At 48.3% G+C, this 22,463-nt stretch overlaps 1 protein-coding gene and 2 long non-coding RNA genes across 6 annotated transcripts in view; 1 reads left to right on the top strand and 2 right to left on the bottom strand.

Annotated features, from left to right (window-relative positions):
- LOC122378877 overlaps window positions 1-22,463 on the bottom strand; it is a 49,452-nt gene that overhangs the window by 5,880 nt on the left and 21,109 nt on the right. For 2 of the 3 annotated variants that reach the window (XM_043360509.1, XM_043360508.1), the window contains 6 exons: window positions 16,476-16,533; window positions 6,113-6,330; window positions 3,733-3,796; window positions 3,196-3,291; window positions 2,597-2,697; window positions 1,304-1,435 (listed from right to left, as the gene is read on the bottom strand). In XM_043360509.1, the coding sequence (XP_043216444.1) occupies window positions 1,304-1,435; window positions 2,597-2,697; window positions 3,196-3,291; window positions 3,733-3,796; window positions 6,113-6,330; window positions 16,476-16,533 (669 nt within the window). Of the gene's footprint in view, window positions 1-1,303; window positions 1,436-2,596; window positions 2,698-3,195; window positions 3,292-3,732; window positions 3,797-6,112; window positions 6,331-16,475; window positions 16,534-20,325; window positions 20,607-22,463 lie in introns of those variants that run through there. The other variant, XM_043360510.1, reaches the window with a different exon arrangement.
- On the top strand, window positions 7,796-9,835 carry LOC122378878. The gene is made up of 2 exons (XR_006256094.1): window positions 7,796-8,136; window positions 8,981-9,835. It is a non-coding gene; the product is annotated as an uncharacterized LOC122378878 (long non-coding RNA).
- LOC122378879 lies at window positions 10,704-14,615 on the bottom strand. Of its 2 annotated transcripts, XR_006256096.1 has the most exons (3): window positions 14,442-14,615; window positions 13,486-13,578; window positions 10,704-11,756 (listed from the first exon to the last, which is right to left on the bottom strand). It is a non-coding gene; the product is annotated as an uncharacterized LOC122378879 (long non-coding RNA). The 2 variants fall into 2 exon arrangements; XR_006256095.1 differs by lacking the exon at window positions 14,442-14,615 and having other exon boundaries at window positions 13,486-13,879.

Below are 22,463 nucleotides of genomic sequence, written 5' to 3' on the forward strand. Positions count from 1 at the left end.
GGTTAACAGGCTCTCGGCCCACACAGTGCACGAGACAGTCGACAAAACACGCCTCCTCAGAATCCTCTGAACAAAGCACCTCTGAACGAACAAGTATTGTAATATCACTGACAAAGCAAACTTCAGGATGTGATAGCGAAAAATTATCGCGGACAGGTTTGGCTCGGCGGCCAGAGGTTGCGTAAGCCTGGACCACGGTGACGTTGCTCCGGGGGCGACGACGTAGTGAATAGGGCGACTGGCAGCGAGCGAGGTAGAAAGCCAGGCAGTGAGAGAGGCTTTACAGGGCGAGGCAGCGAGCGAGGTAGGTAGTCACTGCGTAGGGCGAGGCAGCAGGCGAATAGTGTAGGTATAGAGAAAGGCAGCGAACGAAGTAAAGCATTTGGAAAAGGGGAGGTAGCAGGGGAAAGCATTTGGGGATGAATGAGATGAGAGGCATGAAACATGTATGGAGAGGGGAGCGAAGGATCGTGAATACTGAATTGAGATTAGAGGGGAGGCATGAAACGCATATGGGAAGAGAGGGATGCATATTGGGACGCGTATGGGAAGGGAGAGGGAGGCATGAAACGCTTATGGGGAGGGGGTCGAGGCGAGGCTTGGTGCGCGTATGGGGAGGGTTCGCCTGTAATCTAGCGGCCGCCCGCACCAAACGCCAGAGAGTCAGGCCGGGCATCAAGCGGACGAGCTTCCGATGAGGTCTCCAATAAGCTGGGGAATGTAGGGAATGTATATGTCCCTGCGATGGCCGGACCGGCCGGGTCTCAGCTACGTGAGGTGACGATGAGGTGGGTGGGGACATCGCCGGTAGTGAGGGCCAGCCGGCCGGATGGAACCTCATCAACGGGGGCACCGTTATCACGCGTGGTGTCCACCGAATCAATCATCAACGTTACCTAGTACGACATAAAAAACACACACAGAGCAAAGACTCAAGGTTAACAACTACATAGTATATATGACCTTGTTATTTGACATAAACGTTTGGTGCTCGAGCCCCGAAGCCGTCTCCTCGAGACCGTCTTCTACTAAAAAACTAGAATTGCTATTTTATTACTCTGGATAGTGTGGTTTGCATTTACTCACTACCAACTGGGCACCGTGGACTCGACTTTCCACGAATTCCGATGTCATCAGGTTGGTACGGAAAACAACAAAGCGTGTTACCGGGTACCTATGCCATGACGACACTCCCGCTTACCATCGCTCCGCCATCACAGCCAGTCTGCCGGTCGTCAATGTCTGCCAATGGAAGCTTGACATGTAAACCATTGTTGAAATGTGCGTGCGTATGGCGTCGTACCTTATAGAGCGTGGCCAGGTGGTTGGCAGTGGCAATCAGGAACGGCTGGTTGACTCCCGGATGGTCGAGGTCGTGGCACACCGCCCCCAGGACGGCAGCCATCCGCTCCAGAGGCGTCAGGTGCTCCCGCATCTGCAGACACGAGCAGGGGAACACGTGGGTGTGATGGGTCGGGTTGAGGTCAGTCGAGTTCACAGGAGGGTGATGGGGAATGTAGAATGCCGAGTGCACGGATTCGTGGCTTGGTAGATCGATTAATGCGAACCTGATATCGACAATTCATGCAAAGTGAACGATCAGGAGACCGTGAAGTTTCGCGAATAACATGTAACTTTAATAAGATTATTTAAGCATATTCACCTGATTTCAAAGTAAACGTTTAATCAAACTCGGTTGAAATAACAAAAATAATTGAATTTTTATTCCTAAAAATTAAATTAAATAGCAATTAAAAGCGCAACACTACAAAAATACAACAGGTACCTTCAGCGTTCGATAAATTAAAATCCAAGCGTCAGTCAGTTTATTTCTGTATATTAACGTTTATTTTTAAGGCTTCATTTGGCCCACGCAAGAAAACAAACGTGTGAATACAAACGCATGAATCATGATTATCGTCTAAGCCCTGGCCTGGTCATCGATATGTTCCATGTTGAGCTCACGTGGGAACCTCAAGTAATCTTGGTGGGAACCACTCGCGTTTTTTGTTCACAGTCGTCTGTGACTCTCATTCATTTACAAATGTCTCCCTGACTTCCATATTCCCGCACGTGACTCTTGGTGACGATCGCTGCTATCTGTAACCCACTGGTACGCCCTAATTGAGATATCCTCAGAAAAGAGCCACTAATGACGCCTAAGCATACCCATTACATAAGCTTAAGGTAATTTGCACGGTTCACCGTAATACAAGCACGATTTAAGACAAAAGATAGGCTTAACCGTTTCATGTTACATGCTAATCGGCATGGTTGAACGAAAGGAATGTAATGCGATATATACGGTCATGTGTAATACTATCATTTTCAGCCATCTACTACAACAGTTCATTATATCGCACTATAAATGAAGCAAAGAAAATACAATTACCCGGAACGTAAGCTAGGACACCATGGTATGTAGGTAGACACGCACTTGCACGATGCGTGCGAACACAACACGTGACTTTGTGCAGTGGGGGTACACGACGTTCTGTACAAAACGGCCAAATGTCGATACGTTCACACTGGACCCGGACCTCGTCGAGTTTCACATTTGGCTCCATCAGAAAGCAGTACATGGCCTGCGTCTCACCTTTGGCTCCATCAGAAAGCAGTACATGGCCTGCGTGACATCGGCAGCGTGAATCGAGTTGTGGTACGGGTTGGTGTTGTGGTAGCCCTCCTCGATCATGGCTGAAACCGAGCGCGGGCACAGGTTAGTCGATGTAAGTGTCAAAAGGGGATGTAAAACGACGCTGAAATCACACCGTGTTCGTGGTGGGCCACGTATTTACACATCAACTATAGTCTGTTCCATATCAAGCTTGCAGTCGGAGTTTCTTCGGCAGATCGCTCCTCCGCTCAAGAATTTGCGTCTAAAATGTAAGAGCTGTATATACAGAAATCACGCACTGCTTTCAGCAGGGCACTTCGGCTGCAAACTTGAAACGGAACAGAGTATAGTTCACGCAAAAAAAAAACTTAAAATGCTACATAAATGGTCACATCAACCATCTGTATGACCAGCTTTAGCATAAACAGTTATGGAGGATAAGACAATAAGCGTTTTCAGGGTATGGTGCAATACGCATAGGTATCGCAAAGATCAGTAGCAGGGTTTAAAAGTGGCATGATATTACCGCAGACAACAAGCCCCATTGTTTCTTGTAAGCCATATTTTGATATACTCACAGAAGCACTTCCACACTTTAACAACGTCCAACTTGAAAGCCCTCGTGAGTCCAAACTCCTTGAATAGATGAACACACAGAACTGGCACGGAGCGACCTGAAAAACAAAAACAGATCATAAACGTACCTGCAACGATACCACGACTCTTGCTATGAACGAAAGGAATGGTGTGTGAGCTTGTGAGGGCTTCTAACTTCGCCTCTTCAGCATAGCAACACTCCTAACCCAAATCCCACATCTAACAGTACTTTAACCCCAACATCCTCCCGCTGTAGGGCATGTTTAAACACCTGCCCAGTAGGTCGTTGAAAAGCAGGACCACCTAGTTTTCAGCGGTGACGGTGGAGGTAAACATCTCGGGCGCTGGTTTACCTCCGCTGCCTCACATCTAGTCAGCTCCTGTCCTGAGGCTGGCTGGAATTTCCAGCGCACGGCCCCACGCTGATCTTGGCCAGCGGTTGCAGACCCCACACCCACCACCCTCCCCTGTGCCCGGTCCATGGGGCGGGGTGGTTGACCTCTCGGCGTCTGACCCACCTCCAGTTACGGTGTCCAGGGAAAAGGCGTTGAAGTTCCATCGCTCGATCCGCTCCAACACCAGCTGTGGAAGCAAAAACTTGGGTAAAAAATTAAGGCCCTAACTTTTATGAACGCAGTGTTAAAATTATCATTTCAACTTCCACTGCGCAGAAAACAGACATCTCTGTGACAAGTTGAGCATTTACGTTTGCACCTGCATTTGCAATATGAACTGTTCCATTCGTGCATTACGAGTAGGTATCATCCAGTCATGAGAAGCATTTCAGCAATGTAGTTTTAAATTTTAGACCTTTACCAAGAAATATCATGGACAATGGTGATTTCAGCGAAAACATATAGGTAAATAGAGATATGTGCCACAACGTCGCCATTAGGTGCTTGCACACTGCAAAGTGCGCTGTACTGGTGCTTTATTGTCAGAAAATAGTGCGCCGTACTTTTCAACACGGCACTGTAATAAAGAACATACGCCGTACCTATAAGTATAGAACGCCGCGCACGCCGGTCCTCCACCCCCCCCCCCCATCCCCCGCGCCTCCCACCCCACCCACAGAGTACCGTGTAGGTAGGTATATTTTACACGGCACGCCGTAGTCATAGGCGAAACGCTACCCCCTCCTCCCCCCCCCCCCCGAATTTCAACTCGACATGTGGTGAGTGGTTGGGTGCCGTACGTCTACCTACAATCTACCTACATGTCATGAACCAGTTTCATTGAAATAATAAAATGTATGAAGGTTGTGTAACCTGTGGGACACTAAGCAATCCTCAAGACCGGCGACCGGGCGAAGAATCAAATAACGACACTGCAGTGGTCATGCATATTCAAGCATTCAAATACGAAAATTAAGTATTACATAATACTGCGTGCGACTGTGGATAAAAAACAATACCCGCCCATATTACAAGTTTACCTAAGATTACTTATCTATGTATTGTGGTCTTTTAGTATCCACCTAATGCCTTTTATGGAACCGCTTGCATGTAGTTGGACAGAATAATCTAAGGACCCAACGTTGAATCGCAGTTGCATATTGTGATGACTGATTGGCATTCGCGGCTCGCTCATTCATTGATTCATATCAGGCCTCGGGGTCATTTACAATTTCAGCCCGCACTTGGCTCGCACCATGCAGGTGGCTCGTGCCAACCACCAGGTGACGACGAGGGGGGTCAGGGGGGGGGGGAGGCGGGGCATGTTTACGCTCTCTCTACACTACGGGGCACGTAGCGACAAACGATACCGGCGCTGGAGGGTGCGTCAAAACATCACAAGGCCGTTTTCGGTATTTTTGTAGGGCTGGTAAAAATCAGGCCACCGGAGGTCAACAAAATATGCTTCAAATTTATAGCGGCAAACCTCCGGAAATACCCAGCAAATAGAATACTACCTATCCACACCACAAAAAAACTATCCCAGAGCCTTACAGCCAGAACTGACTAGGTCAGCTGTATCGCATCCAAGGCAAGCAATGTAACGTCATTTTATAATTAATTATAGTTCATAATGATAAACGTCACTTTACCAGCAATTCGTACTTCTCGGAGTTGGGTTTTATAAAGCAACATGAACGGTGTCTGTGCCTATAATGCGATGGGTATCACTATCTACTAATTACTTCATTGCAATATATGTATTTACCAAAAGATTACTGCACCTTTGTCCGAAACTAGTATCCCTAAACCAGGTAGGTACCCAATGGTCATCAAGTTACATAAGTGACTCATAAAAACTTGTCTTTCAGAAATGCCTCGTAAACGGAAGGGAAAAACGACCGGAGGAAAAACATCAATGGAAACGGGTCGGTAGACGGATATAAAGGGTGAGTCAGGAAAGAAGATTAGAGAAGGGGCAATGGGTACATGGGCCATGCCTTTCGCACTCGGGAATCATTCGACATTTGCTGGAATTCATAGAACAATTAGAAGGGGCAACGGGTACAAAGACATGCCTTTAGCACTAAGGAATCATTCGACATTTGTTGGGATTCATAGAGCAGTGAGTCTCTAACAGCCTAACAAGGACTCGAAGGAGGAGCCAGAAAGGCCAAGAGTCATAGTAGCAAGCCCGGAGTCGCAGCTAGAAATGCTAACGGCTAACCGAGCCGGCCGATACCAGATACCCTGGTATCGGATCCTCTATCATCGGCTATTATCGCGACTTTCTTCGCAATGAGGATGTCCATCTAATCCCATTGCTATTTGTCACACATGTGCAAACAGCATGTGCGCATATCAATAAATATGATGCCGAAATTTGTCGGTGTAACAAGAGGACTATCGTAAGGCACACCTCAGACGCAGCTCGATCTCTCAGATGGAGCTGTGGACTCCAGAAACTGCACGGCGGTAGAGTGGTCAGTCGAGTCGAGCTCACCTGAACAGGCCCGTGGTAGACGTCGTCGAGCAGTGCCCGGTGTTGCGCCAGCTGGCGGGTGCACAGTCGCTTCCTGCGCCGTTTGTGCAGCGTCAGGAAGCGTCCCGTGTGCAGCGGCCGCGTGCGGCGCGTGTCGAGGGTAGAGAGCAGCAGTCGGTCGCCGTCCGAGACGGGCGAGGCGCCGCCGCTGCCGGCGCCGCTGCTGCTGCTGGACGCACCTGGCGTACACGGCGCAGCGGGCCCAGTCAGTAAAGCGAAACTGCACACACGCTCAGCACGGCGACAAGGACACGGCGCAAACAGCCAGTCAGCAGAGCACACGGCGCAAACGGCCCAGTCAGTAAAGCGACACGCACACGGGGCCGAGTCGACATAGTGACACGGACACGGCACAGCATAGCGACACGGGCACGGGGCAGCGGGCCCGGTCAGTAGAGCGACACGCACACGGGGCAAACGGCCCAGTCAGCATCCAGCGACACGGACAGGGTCCAGACGGCTGGGTCAGCATAGCGACACGGACAGCACGGACACGGACAGCGACACGGACACAGACACGGTCAGCACAGCGACACGGGCTGGTGCAGACAGCCCGGTCCGTAGGGCAACACGGGCAGAGGCAGGGACAGCACAGCACACGGTCACGGGCACAGGCGGGGTCAGCAGTAGCACAGCGAAACGGACACGGCACAGACGGCCCAGAAAGTAGAGCGACACGGACACAGCGCACACGGTCAGCACAGCGACACAGCGGCACGGCACAGACGGCCCAGCAAGCACAGCAACACGGACAAAGACAGGGACAGCACGGCGACATACACACGGTACAAACGGCCAAGGATGAATATCGGGCATTTTTCACCTCCTTATATCATGCATTTTATACATACTATTTTTCACTCGAAGTTTGGATTTATTTGTACTAAACCAACTGTTGTCACATACGATTGGCATCAGACAAATACAACAATCCCAAATATAGACGTGTAAGCGCCTATTTTAGCACACATACATTTGGTCAGGGATAAGCTCCGGATGCATCTTAAAGGAAGACTGCCACCTTCAAAAAGTTTTCTCAGATTGGCCCATGATTTTTTCCCTGGATAAAACGAAATTTTAGAATTCACCTGGCAAGCTATCATCACGTGAATCGCGTAAAAAAAATATCGATTATCATAAATTATCAATCGGCTAATGTCTAGCGACAATGTTGACACATCACTAGACTTCAAGGTCATAAGATATGGAAGCGGGTTTTGTCGCCATAAACGGCGCGCATGTTACAATTGAAATATACAATGATCCTTGCTTTGGTTATGTATGTCGTGTTTACGCTTTTGGAATAGTTATGTTATCTATATCTTAAAATATTCCAATTCTGATTCATCTGATAGGTATATATATATGCATGTATTTTGGCATGTGATATTAAAAGCTAGACTATTTCCAGGTTTATATGAATAGTGATAGACTAAGTTGAGACAAAGGCTATTTGAATAACAAATACCTATGGTATTGGAAAATTGTCATGAATCTGATAGTGTTTCCATTCCAGCACCAATTTCCCAGTCTTCAAAGTGTGGCAGGGAGCTCAATCCGTGACAAGATGTTTGGGACAGGCAAAACATTGCCCAAAGCGGAATACCGAGACCTGGGCAAACCAATTCCTTTCATAACGGCCCCTCATGAATATGATGAAAATGATATAATGATGAAGTGCATCATTTAATAAGTATGAGAAGCGAAACGAATCAATGCTGTGACAAGCTTTCAACTTCTGCCCCAGATTTCCTTGCTTCTGCCCCAAAATTCCTCAAACCTGCCACAACCTGTGGTGTGTGCCCCGACAACATATTGTCAAGACCTGCCACGTTTTGCAGACTGGCCCATTTCTGTATGCCTACCTTCCAGGTGAAGATACCTGGTGAGCGAGGGAGAGGACGAGGACGGGTGAGGAGAGGAGGTGGTCGAGGGGCAAGAAGAATTCTCAACTTTTCACCCACCGCCCAGCCCGAGCCCCAAAGGTAAATAACTGAATGTTTCTTACGATGTGATGTGAAAGCATGAAACAATTGTTAATATTTATTTAATTGCCATGTGTGGCCTAGCCTTTATCTAGGTTGCTAGCCAATATATACTTTAAAGTGATTATTGCAATTAAAATTATCATGTACCTACCTTGAAAAGTCAGGTACACTACAAGCAGAAATAATACAACCTAATCTAACCTTACCTAACCTTACCTAATGTAAGATAATCTCACCTGACTCATTGTGTGGTTTGGTGGAAGTTATAAATGTTTTGTGAAAAAAATATGGTTAGTACACAAAACATTTCTAAGGATGTGTTCTTTCTAATCATGTTTTAATTTTGTGAGTCTCTTCATTTTCTAAAGAGTGCAAAAGGAGGTATTCAACTCTGCTCATGATAATTCAAAAGGAATTCTTAAATACAATGCACCAATAAATCACTGATTTTCACTTTGTGGTTCATCAGAAAACACATTCAACATCATTGTCTTTCTATAATGAAAGATGGCACTAAAACATGAACCACTTTTCCTTCAGAAAAGTGGTGCTAGGTGAACTTGATACAGGTGAACTTATTACTTAGGACACATGGTACAAGTCTTGATCTTATAGGGGAGGCGGCTCGGGTTGGAGATACACGTACACTGGTTATTAGGGAGACCATTAGGTACCGTTAATGATTTTACATTGCTGTGCGATACGAGGTTGTAGTGAATAGTGATGTTGCGTCATTTGTGGACTTCCCTCCTGCGAGTTGTCTGGTCCTAGGATTTCATGCACATCTTCCTTCACTTCAAACTGGGATTTACCGGTGACGTGTTTTCTCTGTGTGCGTCAGGTGTACCAGTGGAAGCTCCTGCACCACGTCTTTAAGGACCACCTTGTGATGCTGAACCCGGTGCACCTTTCCCTACAAGTGCACCGTCTGTACGGCCACATTCGCATATGTATACAAACAGTTCGAGAATGACGTCTACAGCTCTCACTCTGTCGTCGCCAAGAAGATTATGGAGTCGTTTGGCCGTAGGAAGGCAGCTGCGGCGGCGGCCGCCACCGGACAGCCCATCAAAATCAACAACGAGATCACAATTCACAATCATCCCTCACACGGGCTCGGGCAGTGCGGCAAAGGGCTCGTCTCAGGCCAGCTCGACGCCGGTGAAGCGGCGGCGACCGGAGTCGGCGCCGGCTCCCGTGGAGCGTGAGTGCGAGCTGTGCGAGCATCGCGCGCTGCCGTGGTGCAGCCGCGGCCGCTGACGGAGCACTACCTAGTACCTGCGCCTGCACCAGGGCCGGCCAGAGCTCGAGTTCACGCCGCTGATGCGCGACCCCAAGTGCGCAACCTTCGTCACAGAGGAGATCTGCGAGCAGCTGCGCCGGCGCGCCGCCGCCGAGGACTCCGACAGTGGGGTCGAGGTGGAGGTGAGCGACGCGAAGGACGGCGCGGCCGGCGGCGCCCCGTCCGCCTCCGGTGGCAGCGCGCTCAGCAAGCTCAACGAGGAGACTCACGCCTATTGCCGCGGCGCGGCCCCGCCGGCTGGTGACCGTCCGGAAACCCAAGCCGTTCATGGGTGACTGAGTGAAACGAATGGACGTGCGTGTGCGTTTTTGTTCTGTGTATGCGTGCGTTTGGAAATGGCGTCTCTGTGTGCGTGCTTGTTTTGTAGAAGCGCTAGCGGTGCCGACGGACCCAGCGATGGCGCGGAGGGCTTTGATGTACCGTGTGTCTTTGATGTTGATGCATTCCCGTGTTTTGTTGGTCGCGCGCCCAGCAGCACCGTGTACATAGCCGGGGGCGTTCCTGCTCGACGCCACGTTCTGTTCGTTGTATCTCAGTGCCAGCTTTTTGCTCAAAGTCCCGCTCGTGGAACACGCGACTCGCTCGATTCAAATAATAAATATACACTGTATTCTCTAACAACCTGATATTCTCTGAACAACTCTCTCCTCTCTCTCTCCTCTCTCCATATAAAAAATACGGCCACGGTGAGTAGGTGCCGGCCGGCGGTAACTGCCTCCGGACGGTTCTCAGTTGATATGTGACAACAGTTAGGAATGTAACACCGCCATAGTACCCTCCATCACTGCCGGGCGCGGCGGTCCCCGCACACAGGACCGGCGGGGGGGGGGGGGGGGGTAGCGACCGCCGCCGGCTGCTGGCCGCCCATCAGCTGCAACACCAGCTGCTGCAGATGGACAAGCTGCTGGCGGTCCTCGTTTAGCGCGATCAGCTCCTGTTCGCGCGCCGCCGACACAGCGTTCACAGCGCCGCCGCCGATGAATTGCTGCAGCCGCGCGCGCAGCTCCTTTCGCTCTCTGATGAGACTGAGACTGAGCCAGCCAGAGCCAGAGTCGAGACTGAGCCAGCTGAGTCTTGACAGACCGGACAACACACAAAGCGCCAAAAACGAAGCAACATGATTGGTCGACACATCGAACCGTCTGTCACAGCGACTGTGCTTGGACCACGGCCATCCCGCAATAGTGACAAGGCATTATCCTGAACACGCGCAGAATCACGCCCAAAGTCAATCGACACACCAAGAAACGTAAAAACATGCGACGGAACGAGAACTAATTTATTGAAATTAATACACAACCCAACACTAGTCAGAAACGCAGCGATACCATTCAGCGTCCTTGGACATAAAAAGAAAATCATCTAAATACGCCAAACACCTGACGTTAAATCTCTACAAGTTCACTGAAAGGCTTGAAAGCATCTGTTAGGTACTGCATCTCCGAAGGAGATGCAGTACCTAACTGCATCTCCTTCAGTACCTAATAATGCAGTACCTAATAATGGTACTGCATCTCTACCTAATAATGCAGGAGATGCAGTACCTAATAGGGCCCATTGGTAACAGAGAAAAGGTATAAGCACGTTTTACCATCATACAAAACACCAAAAGGACGTGTGGAACGTGCGCGAGGAATGTGATGAAATCCATCTTTTAAATCAATCTTGATACCGGTATAAAACCCCAAAACGATAACTCTAACGCATCCTCAATAGACGGCAAAGAGCACGGCCGGCACGGCAAGAGGGGCGTAAGCACTGACAAATCGTATACCAGTCTGGCCACAGTCGCACTTTTTGGCACAGCAAAGTCTGTAGCAGGCCAACTAAACAGCGACTCGCTCGCGACCGGTGCCGACGGCGATGAAGATTCGTCGTCACCAGCGTCCTCCCGAGGCGCGCTGCCGACGGGGCACGCCGCCACCGGCCCGCCAGCATCACCGTCGACCGATGCCGTCTTCAAAGAAGAGCCGCTCCCCTCAGTGGCGGCAGCAGAAGAGACCGCAGGCGGCGGGGACCCGGAGCAGGGCACAGAGACGGTGCCCCCCGCCGCGCCTCAAACGCCGAACTAAGCCGGACGTTCCGGCGAGCCGGGCCCGCGGCGCGCGGCGGAGCGCGCAAGCTGGACGGCCAGGCGGGGCGCGGGCGCCGCCGGGTGAGCTCCGGGAATGATGATGGAGAATGATGGAAGGATGATGTTATGGAGCCGCGGATGCTGCTCCATGGCAGAAATCATCTCTGCAGCTGCGCCGTGCGGATGTTGGTGGCGAACGCCCTCTGGGCTCTGCGTCAGCTGGCTGGTGGCTTGCGCGCTCTGTGGGAGAGCAGGACAAGGTGTAAAATGCTGCTACGGGACACGTAAGCAGATGTAATACCTCTGCTCGAGCTACCATACGCAGATAAGACTAAAGTCTGTTCCATTTCAAGCTTGCAGCCGAAGTACCATGCTGTAAACAACACATGCTTTATGTGTGCATAGCTCCTACATTAACCCTCGCCCTGGCAGGGCATTTTTCATAACACGGCCTGGCAGGGGGGGGGGGGGTTGATGCGACCCCCCCTCGCGATTGGCTCCTATGGCACCTAGAAACACCAAATTTGGTAGGTAGGTGGGACCCCTGGAGTTCTCGCCCCCTATGCAAATTTGGTTGCTCTAGGTCAATATTTGGAGGTGTTTTGGGGGATATAAATGTAAAATTTTTGCTAAAAACAGGTCAAAAGTTTTTCGCTTATAACTTTTGATCCAATTAAGATAGAAAAAAAGAAAAGCACCAGTGAAATCAGCACGTCAAGGCGCGTCGAATGATATACCTTGTTGTTTGCTGAAGGGTACTTAAAGTTTTTCTTAATTTTTAAGTAAACTTTAATTAACTAATTAAGTTCAAGTTACCCAAATTGCATCATATCGCATATCATTCGATTCGGCTGATCACCAGGAACACAATGATACCATTTTTAAACTCTAGCGTCATTATGTGCCAAGTTATTGGCAAAAACGTCATTTGACCTCAGTTTACCTCATTTGACCTGACCAATGGATAAGTTCACCAAACAAAGAAGCACCAAGTGACCTGCTGTTAACTACTATGGTTTCAAAGCACAAAAGTGATGGAACGAAGCGGATATCTCCAGTATTTTCCGAATTTAGTATTTTCCCATAGGCTTAACATTACGACGTTATGACCTCTAACTGACCTCAGGTCAGTGACCTCAAAAAACCCGAACTATATGTTATACAACTCGGTGAACTTAGCACATCCTGAAAGTTTGAAGGAAATCAGTCCAAAACAGTGAGTTGGACAGGTGCAAAAAGAAAATTGAAACTTGACCATGACCTTGTACCGGTTTTTCTGACCTGGTGACCTGACCAAGGTCACCCGGACTTGAAATTTTCAGGTCATATGTAAAAGGGTTGCCCCATAGGCTGTGCCAACTTTGCGCCGCCGTTTTTACGCTATCTTCGAAAAACCTTGGGGGGGTGCATCAACCCCCCCCTGCCAGGGCGAGGGTTAAGAGACACATTATTGAACCAAGAAGCAACTTGGCAAAGCAACTTAGACCATAAGCTTGGTATGGAGCAGACTATATTTTTCTTTAGTCTGTTATATAATCAACACTTTGTTTTCTTTAGAAGGAAAATTACTCCTGGCTGGAACCAATCAGTTTCGTTACCCGCCTATCAGTACCTAGTCGTAAAGCAGACGTTGCTCTTCCCTGAACAGCTGAAGGCATTGTGACTGGTGGTAAGCTGGTAGCTTGTAGGTATTTAGGCTGTAGGCTGGTAGGTTGTCGGTAAGTAGGTAAGGTCAGGCCTGGTTAGATTATGTTCGTTATTTTCATCTGTCTTCATACAATGCCCGCCTTCAGCTCATTCAGCTGTTTGCAGGGAAGTGCAATGCCTGCTTTATGATTACTCTTTCTAGTATCTATAATTATCAGCATTCAAATATCATTTAATTTTCATGCAATAATCTTGCTGAGACATGTTTAAACTCTAACCCCCTCCCTGTATAAAAAAACAGCAGTATGCACAGGTAACTTACTGATCACTTTCTGCGAACAGCCTGCTCCCAGCATTGCTGTTCCTTCCACGGATGCCTTCGTTTTGTGCTCCCAGCATACTGCATAAGTGTTGACTGTGGAGAAATTTCAACAGCTTAGAAGGACCAACAAACATTTCTTTAGATATCTGCATGTTTGCTATGATGACAAGCTAGGATGCAATGTAGGTACCTACCAAATGATAACAATAGGTACCCATTAGTGATAAATTGTAACTAAAATTGACAAATATGTTGAAGGTTATGTTGACAACATCCTAATTTCTCAGTGCTGACATTACTATTTGGCTCCAGACTGGAAAAATTCACGTTATGCTGAATATGTCCTGCATAGTGGCATGATTGCGCCAAAACTTTCAGTGCATGTCAGGCGTAACTTCACATGTGCCGAATTCAGCGCATGTTGGCACCTGAAATTTACGGCGCAGGGCGGCTGCAGATTTTTTATTTTAGCGAAAGCCCTGTTGCCAAATTTAGTCGGTAGTCTGGTCAATTTAGCAGCAGATTTCCCCTGCGGACGGCTCTAGAGAGGATGTTATGCCAGATCGCCAGATGTGCAATGAATTTTCAGGTGCAATCCCACTACTACGCTGGTCATATTCAGCAGAGCATTTATTTTATCTAGTCCGGGCTTTCCAATGTAAGAATCATGTTGACCCAGCAAAGTTATGGCTGACTATTTGACAATGACAATAACATGACCCCATCCTCCACCCATATTTTGTCTGCTCCTACACCCATGTCAAAGAGCTAGCTAAGAAAAAATGATCATTTACAATGCCCATAGCAAACCATCCGCATGGGACATTTCGATTTGCTGAAAAACAAGACCAATACCACCCTGACCCGACATCCATATCAATATCTAATTCATAAGCAGTACCTATTTCTGCAAGACTTTCTGAAAGGAAAAATACATATTCCCATATTTTTCTTACCTATGCCTTCGTACGGAAAAACAGAACTCATATTTCGCCTCACTTCAAATTCTTGCCGGCCAAAATGTGTTTCAGTTTCTTCCGATCGAGGTCAAGTTCAAAAGCCACCATATGAAAGAAAAACTTCAAACGTCTCACAATGCTGAAGCCCATTTCCCACACTTTTTTTAAAAACCGACATACGGGATATAGGACTTCATAGTTTGTTTTTACCCTCTGAAATAATCTTCTGATACCATTTTGGACAATATCATTACACAAGAACATGAGAAAAAATAGCTAATCAATCGTATACCATTCCCGACCATAAATGCATGAAGGTTTTTTGAACATGGTAAAAAAATCCAGTCGCCTTAGACATGATTCCTTTGTCATATTATTGCATTTTATTTAAAAAAGTAAGGTTGTATGTTGATAATTAATATATAATTTTCAAAGAAACTGGCCATGTTTAATTTATTTTGCATTTAACTTCGTAAAACATTTAAAATTCATGGCTCATTTGGAATGGGTCTGGCCCATGTTAAACCCCATTTCCCACACTTTTTTGGAAAAAATGAAATACTGAATATATTAGTTTAAATTTTATTTTGACACTCCAAAATTCTTCTCTGATCTCGAAACAATCAAAGTTTCGACATATTTTTGCCAAAAGATAAGAAAACTAATGTTTCAAAGTTATCGATAAACGTAGAGATGCCGGTTTTCTTGAACTAAAAAAATGGCATCAAACTGAACTTTGGTCTCCGATTTCTCGCAAACGGGTTCGAATTTCGGAAAACCAACTTCAGTCAGGGACATAGGTGGCTCAGCTCTAGTGAAAACCGTTTTGTGAAAAAAAGGTGGCAGTCTACCTTTAAATCTCCCTCACACTAGGCCAATGATCGATAAACGCGCAATCATATCTCGTTCCCTTTGACCCGTTCGCCTGCGCCTCTCGACGTGACGGTATTCCCATTTGCTGACGGCGCGCTCCGACCACGGCACCCCTCTGGCCGGCCGGGAGGGCCCGACGGGCCGTCCTTGCTCGCCGCCGCAGGGGGCGGCCGGCCGTTGCCCCGGGCCAGCATTGGGGTCGGCCTGCCCCGCCCCGGCGCGGCGGCCAGCCAGACTCGCACTATCGACCCGCGTGGGACGCATGTGCGTTGGGCGAGGAGCTGGCACACGTGTCAAAAAAAGTGGGACAACTCGCCGCCGTCTGCCGGGCGGCCAGCCGTCAGCCAGCTGACGTCAGTTGTCGAAATATAATCAGATTTCTTCGTGGACAGCCGCGTCCGTCATAGCAAGCCGTCAACGTTTCAGATCGGCTTCGCGAAAGGCGATTAAAGGCACGTCTTGAGCATCGATTGCGTGTCGAAGCACTGTTGCCTCTTATGCCTACATAATACATGTGGATAATATTTATGTCCTTCAGTCAAGAGGGGCGAAAAACCTCCCTGTGAATGTAGTAACTGTTAGGACGGCAGATACATATTAATATTCGTAGTGAGCGTCGACGATGAAATCTCACTGGATTGATTATTGAATGATATTCCAGATTCCTTCCGCGCATTAAATTTACAAAAGCGGCACACGAAAGTCCGACGCTCTCCGCTCCAAAGCAACATAGTTTATTATAGCATGTCGAGGCCCAAGAGGATGCTTTTTAGCATACCGACTGAGCCTTCATTAATGTGAAAACTGTGTGTGGTTAGGTTTGCAAATGCAAGATTTTCCAAGAGGTCGCACAGTTCAGCACAATCACACCTCTCAGATTCCGGATTCATGCGTCGCACCACCCGGTTATATCGACGTAATGTTCAATTCCACTCGTTCGCGTCGGCCTTTTGCTTTGAAGGCTGAACAATGATCAATGCACTTCTAAAAAGCATCCTTCTCGCATGTCCGAGAAATGCTTAGGAAACTTTCATATATCACGATAACGTAAACCGAACCAGATAAGACAAAGCTGTCAAACACCGTTCAAGGTCCGATTCGACAAAGCATGCCGCGCGATGCATTGCACACTGCGAGCGAAGTACTTGTTGCACTGACCTGAGAGCGATATGTGGACTCCATCTGTTTTTCTTTCGATGACCACCTCTGTACTCCGCTGAAACAGAGAAACAGTGTTACTCACTGGTCTGCGACCGATGAATTCTCGCTGTCACTAAATAAAATAAATAGGTACACAAATACCTATACTGGTCATTTTATCTTTCTTATTGGTCGAGTTGAGTTGCGATTAGATAGTTGAAATTAGATGGGAGTTCAATCCAAAGGTGTGGTAATCCAATACAATCATATCGAGCCACATATCGATATCTGTTTACGGCTAAATAGAAAAGCAAGCGCACACAACGACCTCATCATGTAACAGTACATAAGGGGAGAGAAGGCTATCCGTTACCTACATGAGCAAAAACAGGGGCAATACGTTTTCATTTTTTTTTTTTTTGCCGGCAGGGAAAAACGGTATATGCGTCAACCGTTGGTAGTGGTAACCTTGGCATCGATCGACTGTTAGCGCCATTACGATTCGACAATTCACGGTAGTTAATGACTGGAGATACCAATCATGTGTAATAAGTCGTGACTCGTAAGCCTCCCGGGTTCACGTCGTGCCGGCTACCACATACACTTTTACCTGTTCTCACAGTTGCCTAGCGCCACGGCCGCGGCAGCGCGGTGGGTCAATTTGGGGGTCGTATGGTGCGCCGTATCGATCTGCACCGTACCCACTCATACTGTGTCCTTCACCTACATTGCAATCAGAATATCCAGTCGGTAGGTGTACGTAAACGTTTTTACGCATAAAAAGGAGATTCTCTGAGCAGTTATTTTCCTTTCATAAGTGGCAATTATTCTGGGTATCCGTTATCAGCCATCGGATATCAGCCGAGGTTTCAGTGCCAGCGTGGCGTGCGCACCTCTGTCTGTGGCTGCACGGTGCACAGTGCAATGCACAGTGCTCCGAGCCACCGCCACGCAGCGCAGTCGCTGACAGCCACCATTGGCTCGACCGCGAGTCCCATCGCGGTTAACCCATTTACGCCCTTCGTTGCGTTTTCGCAACGCAAGCAAGCGTCGACGTGATCGAAGCTTGAGAAGTGTGTAAAAGAGACTAACCGATGAGACAAGTTTCAGCGTGTGTAGCATGGTTGTGCGCATGATACTACGCAGTTACAATTCTGTGCGGCCGGTAAGTTACTGCCTAGAGCTCCCAGAGGGAAGTCGAAGGTTTTGTGAGTGATGACGTCACGAAAACCAAGATAAGTAGGCTAAGTGCTTAATAATATCGTAATGAAAATTGTGTAAACATATTCTGCAGAGTCCCTACAATAGCGTAGATATGCATTTTGTTAAGAAATAATGCTACAAAAAGGGTTTGTGACTATTTTCAAATATGACTACGGTCGCGTTGCGGGAACGCAACGAAGGGCACATCGGAAAGACAGCGGTGTTGCGAAAACGCAACGATGGGCACATTGGCAGGGTAGCGGAAGTATGAATATCAACAGTAGACTTCACTCGTGATACGCTGTGGGTTCTCTCTTTCTCTCCCCCATCTTCCTCCCTCTCCTCCTCGTTCCCCAACTCTCTCCCCCTCTCTCTCTCTCTCTCTCTCTCTCTCTCTTTCTCTCTCTCTCTTTCTTTCTCTCTCTCATTTTGTAGCCATGAGGCTGTAGCGGCGGAACATCTTCAATTAAGGGGGGGGGGGGGGAGCACTGCTGACTTTTGGTCTCATTCTTTCCATTTCCATTTCCATGCAACGCCTATCGGGATAATGTTAAAATGGCAAAATCAAGGGGGGCACGGTGCCCCGGTGCCCCCTCCCCCCCGCTCCGCCGCCTATGCCATGAGGGACGTATATAGGTATGTTTAGTGCAAGGTGCGTTCGCACGTAAAATGTTGCGACACATTTCATATTAGCTGGCTCAAACAGCCACAAACAATATCCTTTCCTTTTCTCTCGCAGATTTTCGGCCTCGGGCTGTTCGTTCACTAAGCAATGTGTTCCCATGCATCTGAAAATCGCATGGTAGGAAAAGGACCCATTCATCAAACGGTCGGCGATGCTAACGGAGCTGAGAGATAATTAGGTCCTTTGGAAATTGGATCTACTATGTACATTGTGCATAAATAATGAATAACGGGGATGTATTCTGGTATCAGGCGACAGATAGGCATCGCCATTCTCTGGATAGAATCTGCTGACTACCAGCATTTACGTTAGAAAAGATAACTGAGGGTCGGCAAATAGTGGGATAGGCCCCCTCTGAGGGTAGCTGAGCCCTTCGGAAGGGGTAATGAGGGCGGACCCATTGGAAAATAATAATTTTTAGGATTCATAACTCGCATAGATTCATAAGCTGCTTGATGTGGAGTACCTATACGCCTGTTTTCTTACTTTGATAGGCTTTTTATCTAATCAGACCATTTTTAGAGCTAGCAGGATTATTGGAATTAGGGGAGACATTTGTCTGACCGGACACGGTCAATCATAGACTGGAGACTGAGCCCAGCCAGTGGGCAGCCGCCACCCATAACCCACCCCCTTCCCCCCTCCCAAGCACTCACTGCACCCGGCTACAGGCGCGCTCCTATGTGAGCTGCCCGATTGCGATATACGTTGCCGGTCCAGCCCGGAACAGGGGGATGAGGCGTGGAGGAGGATTCAACTATCCTGAAGATGGAAAGGACGGATTGACGTCGAATCACCATTCTGTCCTGGCATTGTCTCGAGAAAGAGGTTACACGTGAAGGTCGCTGAGAGTGGGGCCATGAAAATTTTGGATTAGGTGTAAACATGATAAACTGGGAGTCGATTTGTTGTGATGCGCTACGCCTTACGCGGGTAATTTGTTAGAGCCGGATCGGTCCTTTTTTCTTTTTGCTGAGAGTGGGTACGACTAACCTGCAATGGAATTTAACTTTACTCCTAGGAGGGTGGTTAAAAATGATTGCGGATATACGCGCATACGAGAGGCACTGGTTTACTCCCAATCCTCCGTTTAATTGTATTCAGTGTGCACTGTGCAGGGTCTGATAGGTGGAGGTAATGGATCTGTCTAGCTTCCAAAAAGAAAGCATCACCCTGGATACGTGTCGACCACAACTTTAAATGAACAGCAATGGACAACGTAAATGGTTGATAATGACCGTGTTGCCATCTCCCCGTTCGCGAATCATGAAGTTATGCTTCCTCACTGAGGCTCTTAGGCGGGTTATAGAGCATGACGGATATGGGTTCCGCATTTTCAAGCAATAGTTGTCAACAGTTGATTGATGTTTTGTCAAAATATATTAGCATATACGGCAGTTCAGTGTACTTTATGTCCGTCTGATGTGCCCGTCGTTGCGTTTTCGCAACGCTGATGGCGCCCGGTGTGCCCTTCGTTGCGATTTCGCAACGCATGTTTTTTACGTTTTTCTCGAGAAACTTTTGCTGCAGGCAAAAATTATTTTCGATTCCAAACAAGGCCCTGGTAGGAGCATAACATATTTTGATTTCGTCGATTTTCATGATGGTCAATATTCCTGGGCATAAATGGGTTAAATTTATCGTCAAAAATTATCGTAAATATACAGTGCATCAAGGCCGCGCCTCATTCATCTCAAACGAAACAAAAACAAACCAAAGATCTGCGCTGCAGCGTGTTGCGATAACATACAGTGTGCGGATCAATGTCATCGTATTGAACTATCAACTAGGACATTCAACTGAGAGTATCTCATTCACCTCATCGACAAGTAGCGAAATGATGTCGATTGCAGTTCGAGTGTCCGCTTTTTAGGTCAAGTTTGTCCTGTTCCCGAGGTCGTGCTCCCGTCACGTGTGTGTGCAGCGGCAGCCTTGGGCGCCGTGGGCCGGTGCAGCTGGTCGCCGGTGGGTCGCTCTCACCTCTGAGCCGTGCCGCGGGTCAGCCATCTCCGTGTCGTGCGTCACCATGCCGACCGAGCGAGAGCCGCCGCCGCCGCCGCCGCTGCACCGCCTGCCACGCCCCTCGGTCCGCGACTGACCGTGCACCTCACGGCACGGCGGCACCGCGCTCACTCGCCGCCGCCGCCGCCGCCGCCGCCGCCGCCGCCGCCGCCGCGCCGCGCCGCAGTTTACCGGTTTAAACGGGCCACTTTGTGTGCAGCGTGGCAGCCGAGGCGCGCCGGCTCGCGGAGCGCCCCTGCCGACTCCGTGCAGCCCTCGTGCCCGGCCGGTCGGCGGCGGACGGCCGCCGCCGCCGCCGCACTGCGCACACGGCTATTGGAGCCGGCGCACGGCTCCGCACACGGGCCGTGCGAGTCGCAAGGACGTGCAGGCAGGCAGCCGGCCCGCCCCCGAACCTCGCGGCGTGACAGCAGACCCGTGCAGCACCGGATTGAGCTGCGATGAAGGCTACCGGTTCTACTCGCGGTCCCACCAGTCTTGCAGATCTCTCTCGATTGGCTCAATCAGTGAAAACAGTGTTTTGCCTTCTTTTGTCTTTTTTTCACTCAGGAGGTCGGCATTGCCAAGAAACATCCCTAGGAATCCTTGGCAGCCGGTTGCTCGGTGTCAGCCCATCCGACAGCATTGCACAATTGCCGTCAATTGTTGTGGGCTGTTGCCGAGTGTTGCCCGGGGAGCCGGCAACATCACGGCGATCGCCGACGGCCGCCGGGGCTGAGGCCATTATCAATTCGACCGAGCTCTTACTCACGGCTGGCCTGCTGAGCTGATCGACATAATGAACAATGCTGGTGTTATCAAGGCTCCATCAAAGTTAATGGTACTTACAGCCGCACAACGCGTGCTTTTCTTCGAAACGTGAAATCTCATCTCAGACGGTTTCGTTGGCGTCAATAAGAGCTTTGCATTTAGCCAGCAAAGAGCAAATGCCGTGAAAATGGACGTTTTGTGTTGTATCTTTTCTTTTGCCATACCTTACTAAAACCTTGTAGTTACTGCACTGATTTTACCTCTACCACTTGTCTCCACCTGAAGCGTCGAATGAAGTGTAAGTTCATCTTGAACGGTCAACTTGAAGATGACCCAAGGTTATGATATGACCTAGAAAGGTCACGCACAATATCAGTTGGTACGGTATCGTTGATCTGAAAATATTCAATGTGTTTTCGTCTCTCTGGCATATTTATCAAAATGATCACTGAAAAAGTGTTCGTGACTTTTCATGACCTAAGATGACCTCAGGGGTCAAATAGGCCACAAGTGCAGTTTGGCGATTCAGGTGAGTGGTGACCGGTTATTCGGTGATTGCAAGCGTTTATTTTGACTTAACTCAGCTATCACCAATGGGTTATATAAGACATTGCAAAATTGACCTGACCTGAGGTCATCGACCATAGGCAAGCTTTATACATTATGAAAACCTTATTAATCGCTGAAACTTTCAAAGCAATCATTCAATCGTTGCAGCTATTATTTGTTATAAGTTGCGTATAAATGCAACATAATCTTTTCCCGGTCAGCTTATGACCTTCACCCGAGGTAAAATTTTCGAGTTGACCTTTAAAGGTCAGATGGTTACTTCAAGACTTCATTTCAGGCAATTCGATGAGAGAGGCGCGATGCTGGTAAAACCCACGACATAGCAGCTCCGCGTGGTCACGATTAACCAAGTCATTGGTTATAGTGGTTAATAGCTTTGTGGTCAAGTTATTGCAGAAACCTGTCAAAAAAAACGTTAATTTTGACACTTTTGTCCTCTAGAGGCAAAAACGCTGGACTGAGATCAAATACGAGGATGCGTTGGAGAAAGAAATTAAAAAGTGATTACAAATATTTTCGGCAATGCTGTTTTTTATTTACCTATTGTTAAAATATTTTCATACTTGTTCACGAGTTAGGAACGATCCATTGTCCAAAAATGTCAAAACGGAAAATATGACCGCACAGGTGACTTGACCCTTGATCTGACCTAAACAAGTGACTGAACTTCAAATTGTTTTTGACGACATTCGGGACGTTGCTTCTCGCTTATCGCTAAACGTGTGCCGAGAGACGATTTAAAAAGGTGCGTCATAAAACGTCACTTTGCCAGTGCT

This window comes from Amphibalanus amphitrite, unplaced genomic scaffold (assembly GCF_019059575.1).
Source record: "Amphibalanus amphitrite isolate SeventyFive unplaced genomic scaffold, NRLGWU_Aamphi_draft 000066F_arrow, whole genome shotgun sequence".
NCBI classification, from domain to species: domain Eukaryota; kingdom Metazoa; phylum Arthropoda; class Thecostraca; order Balanomorpha; family Balanidae; genus Amphibalanus; species Amphibalanus amphitrite.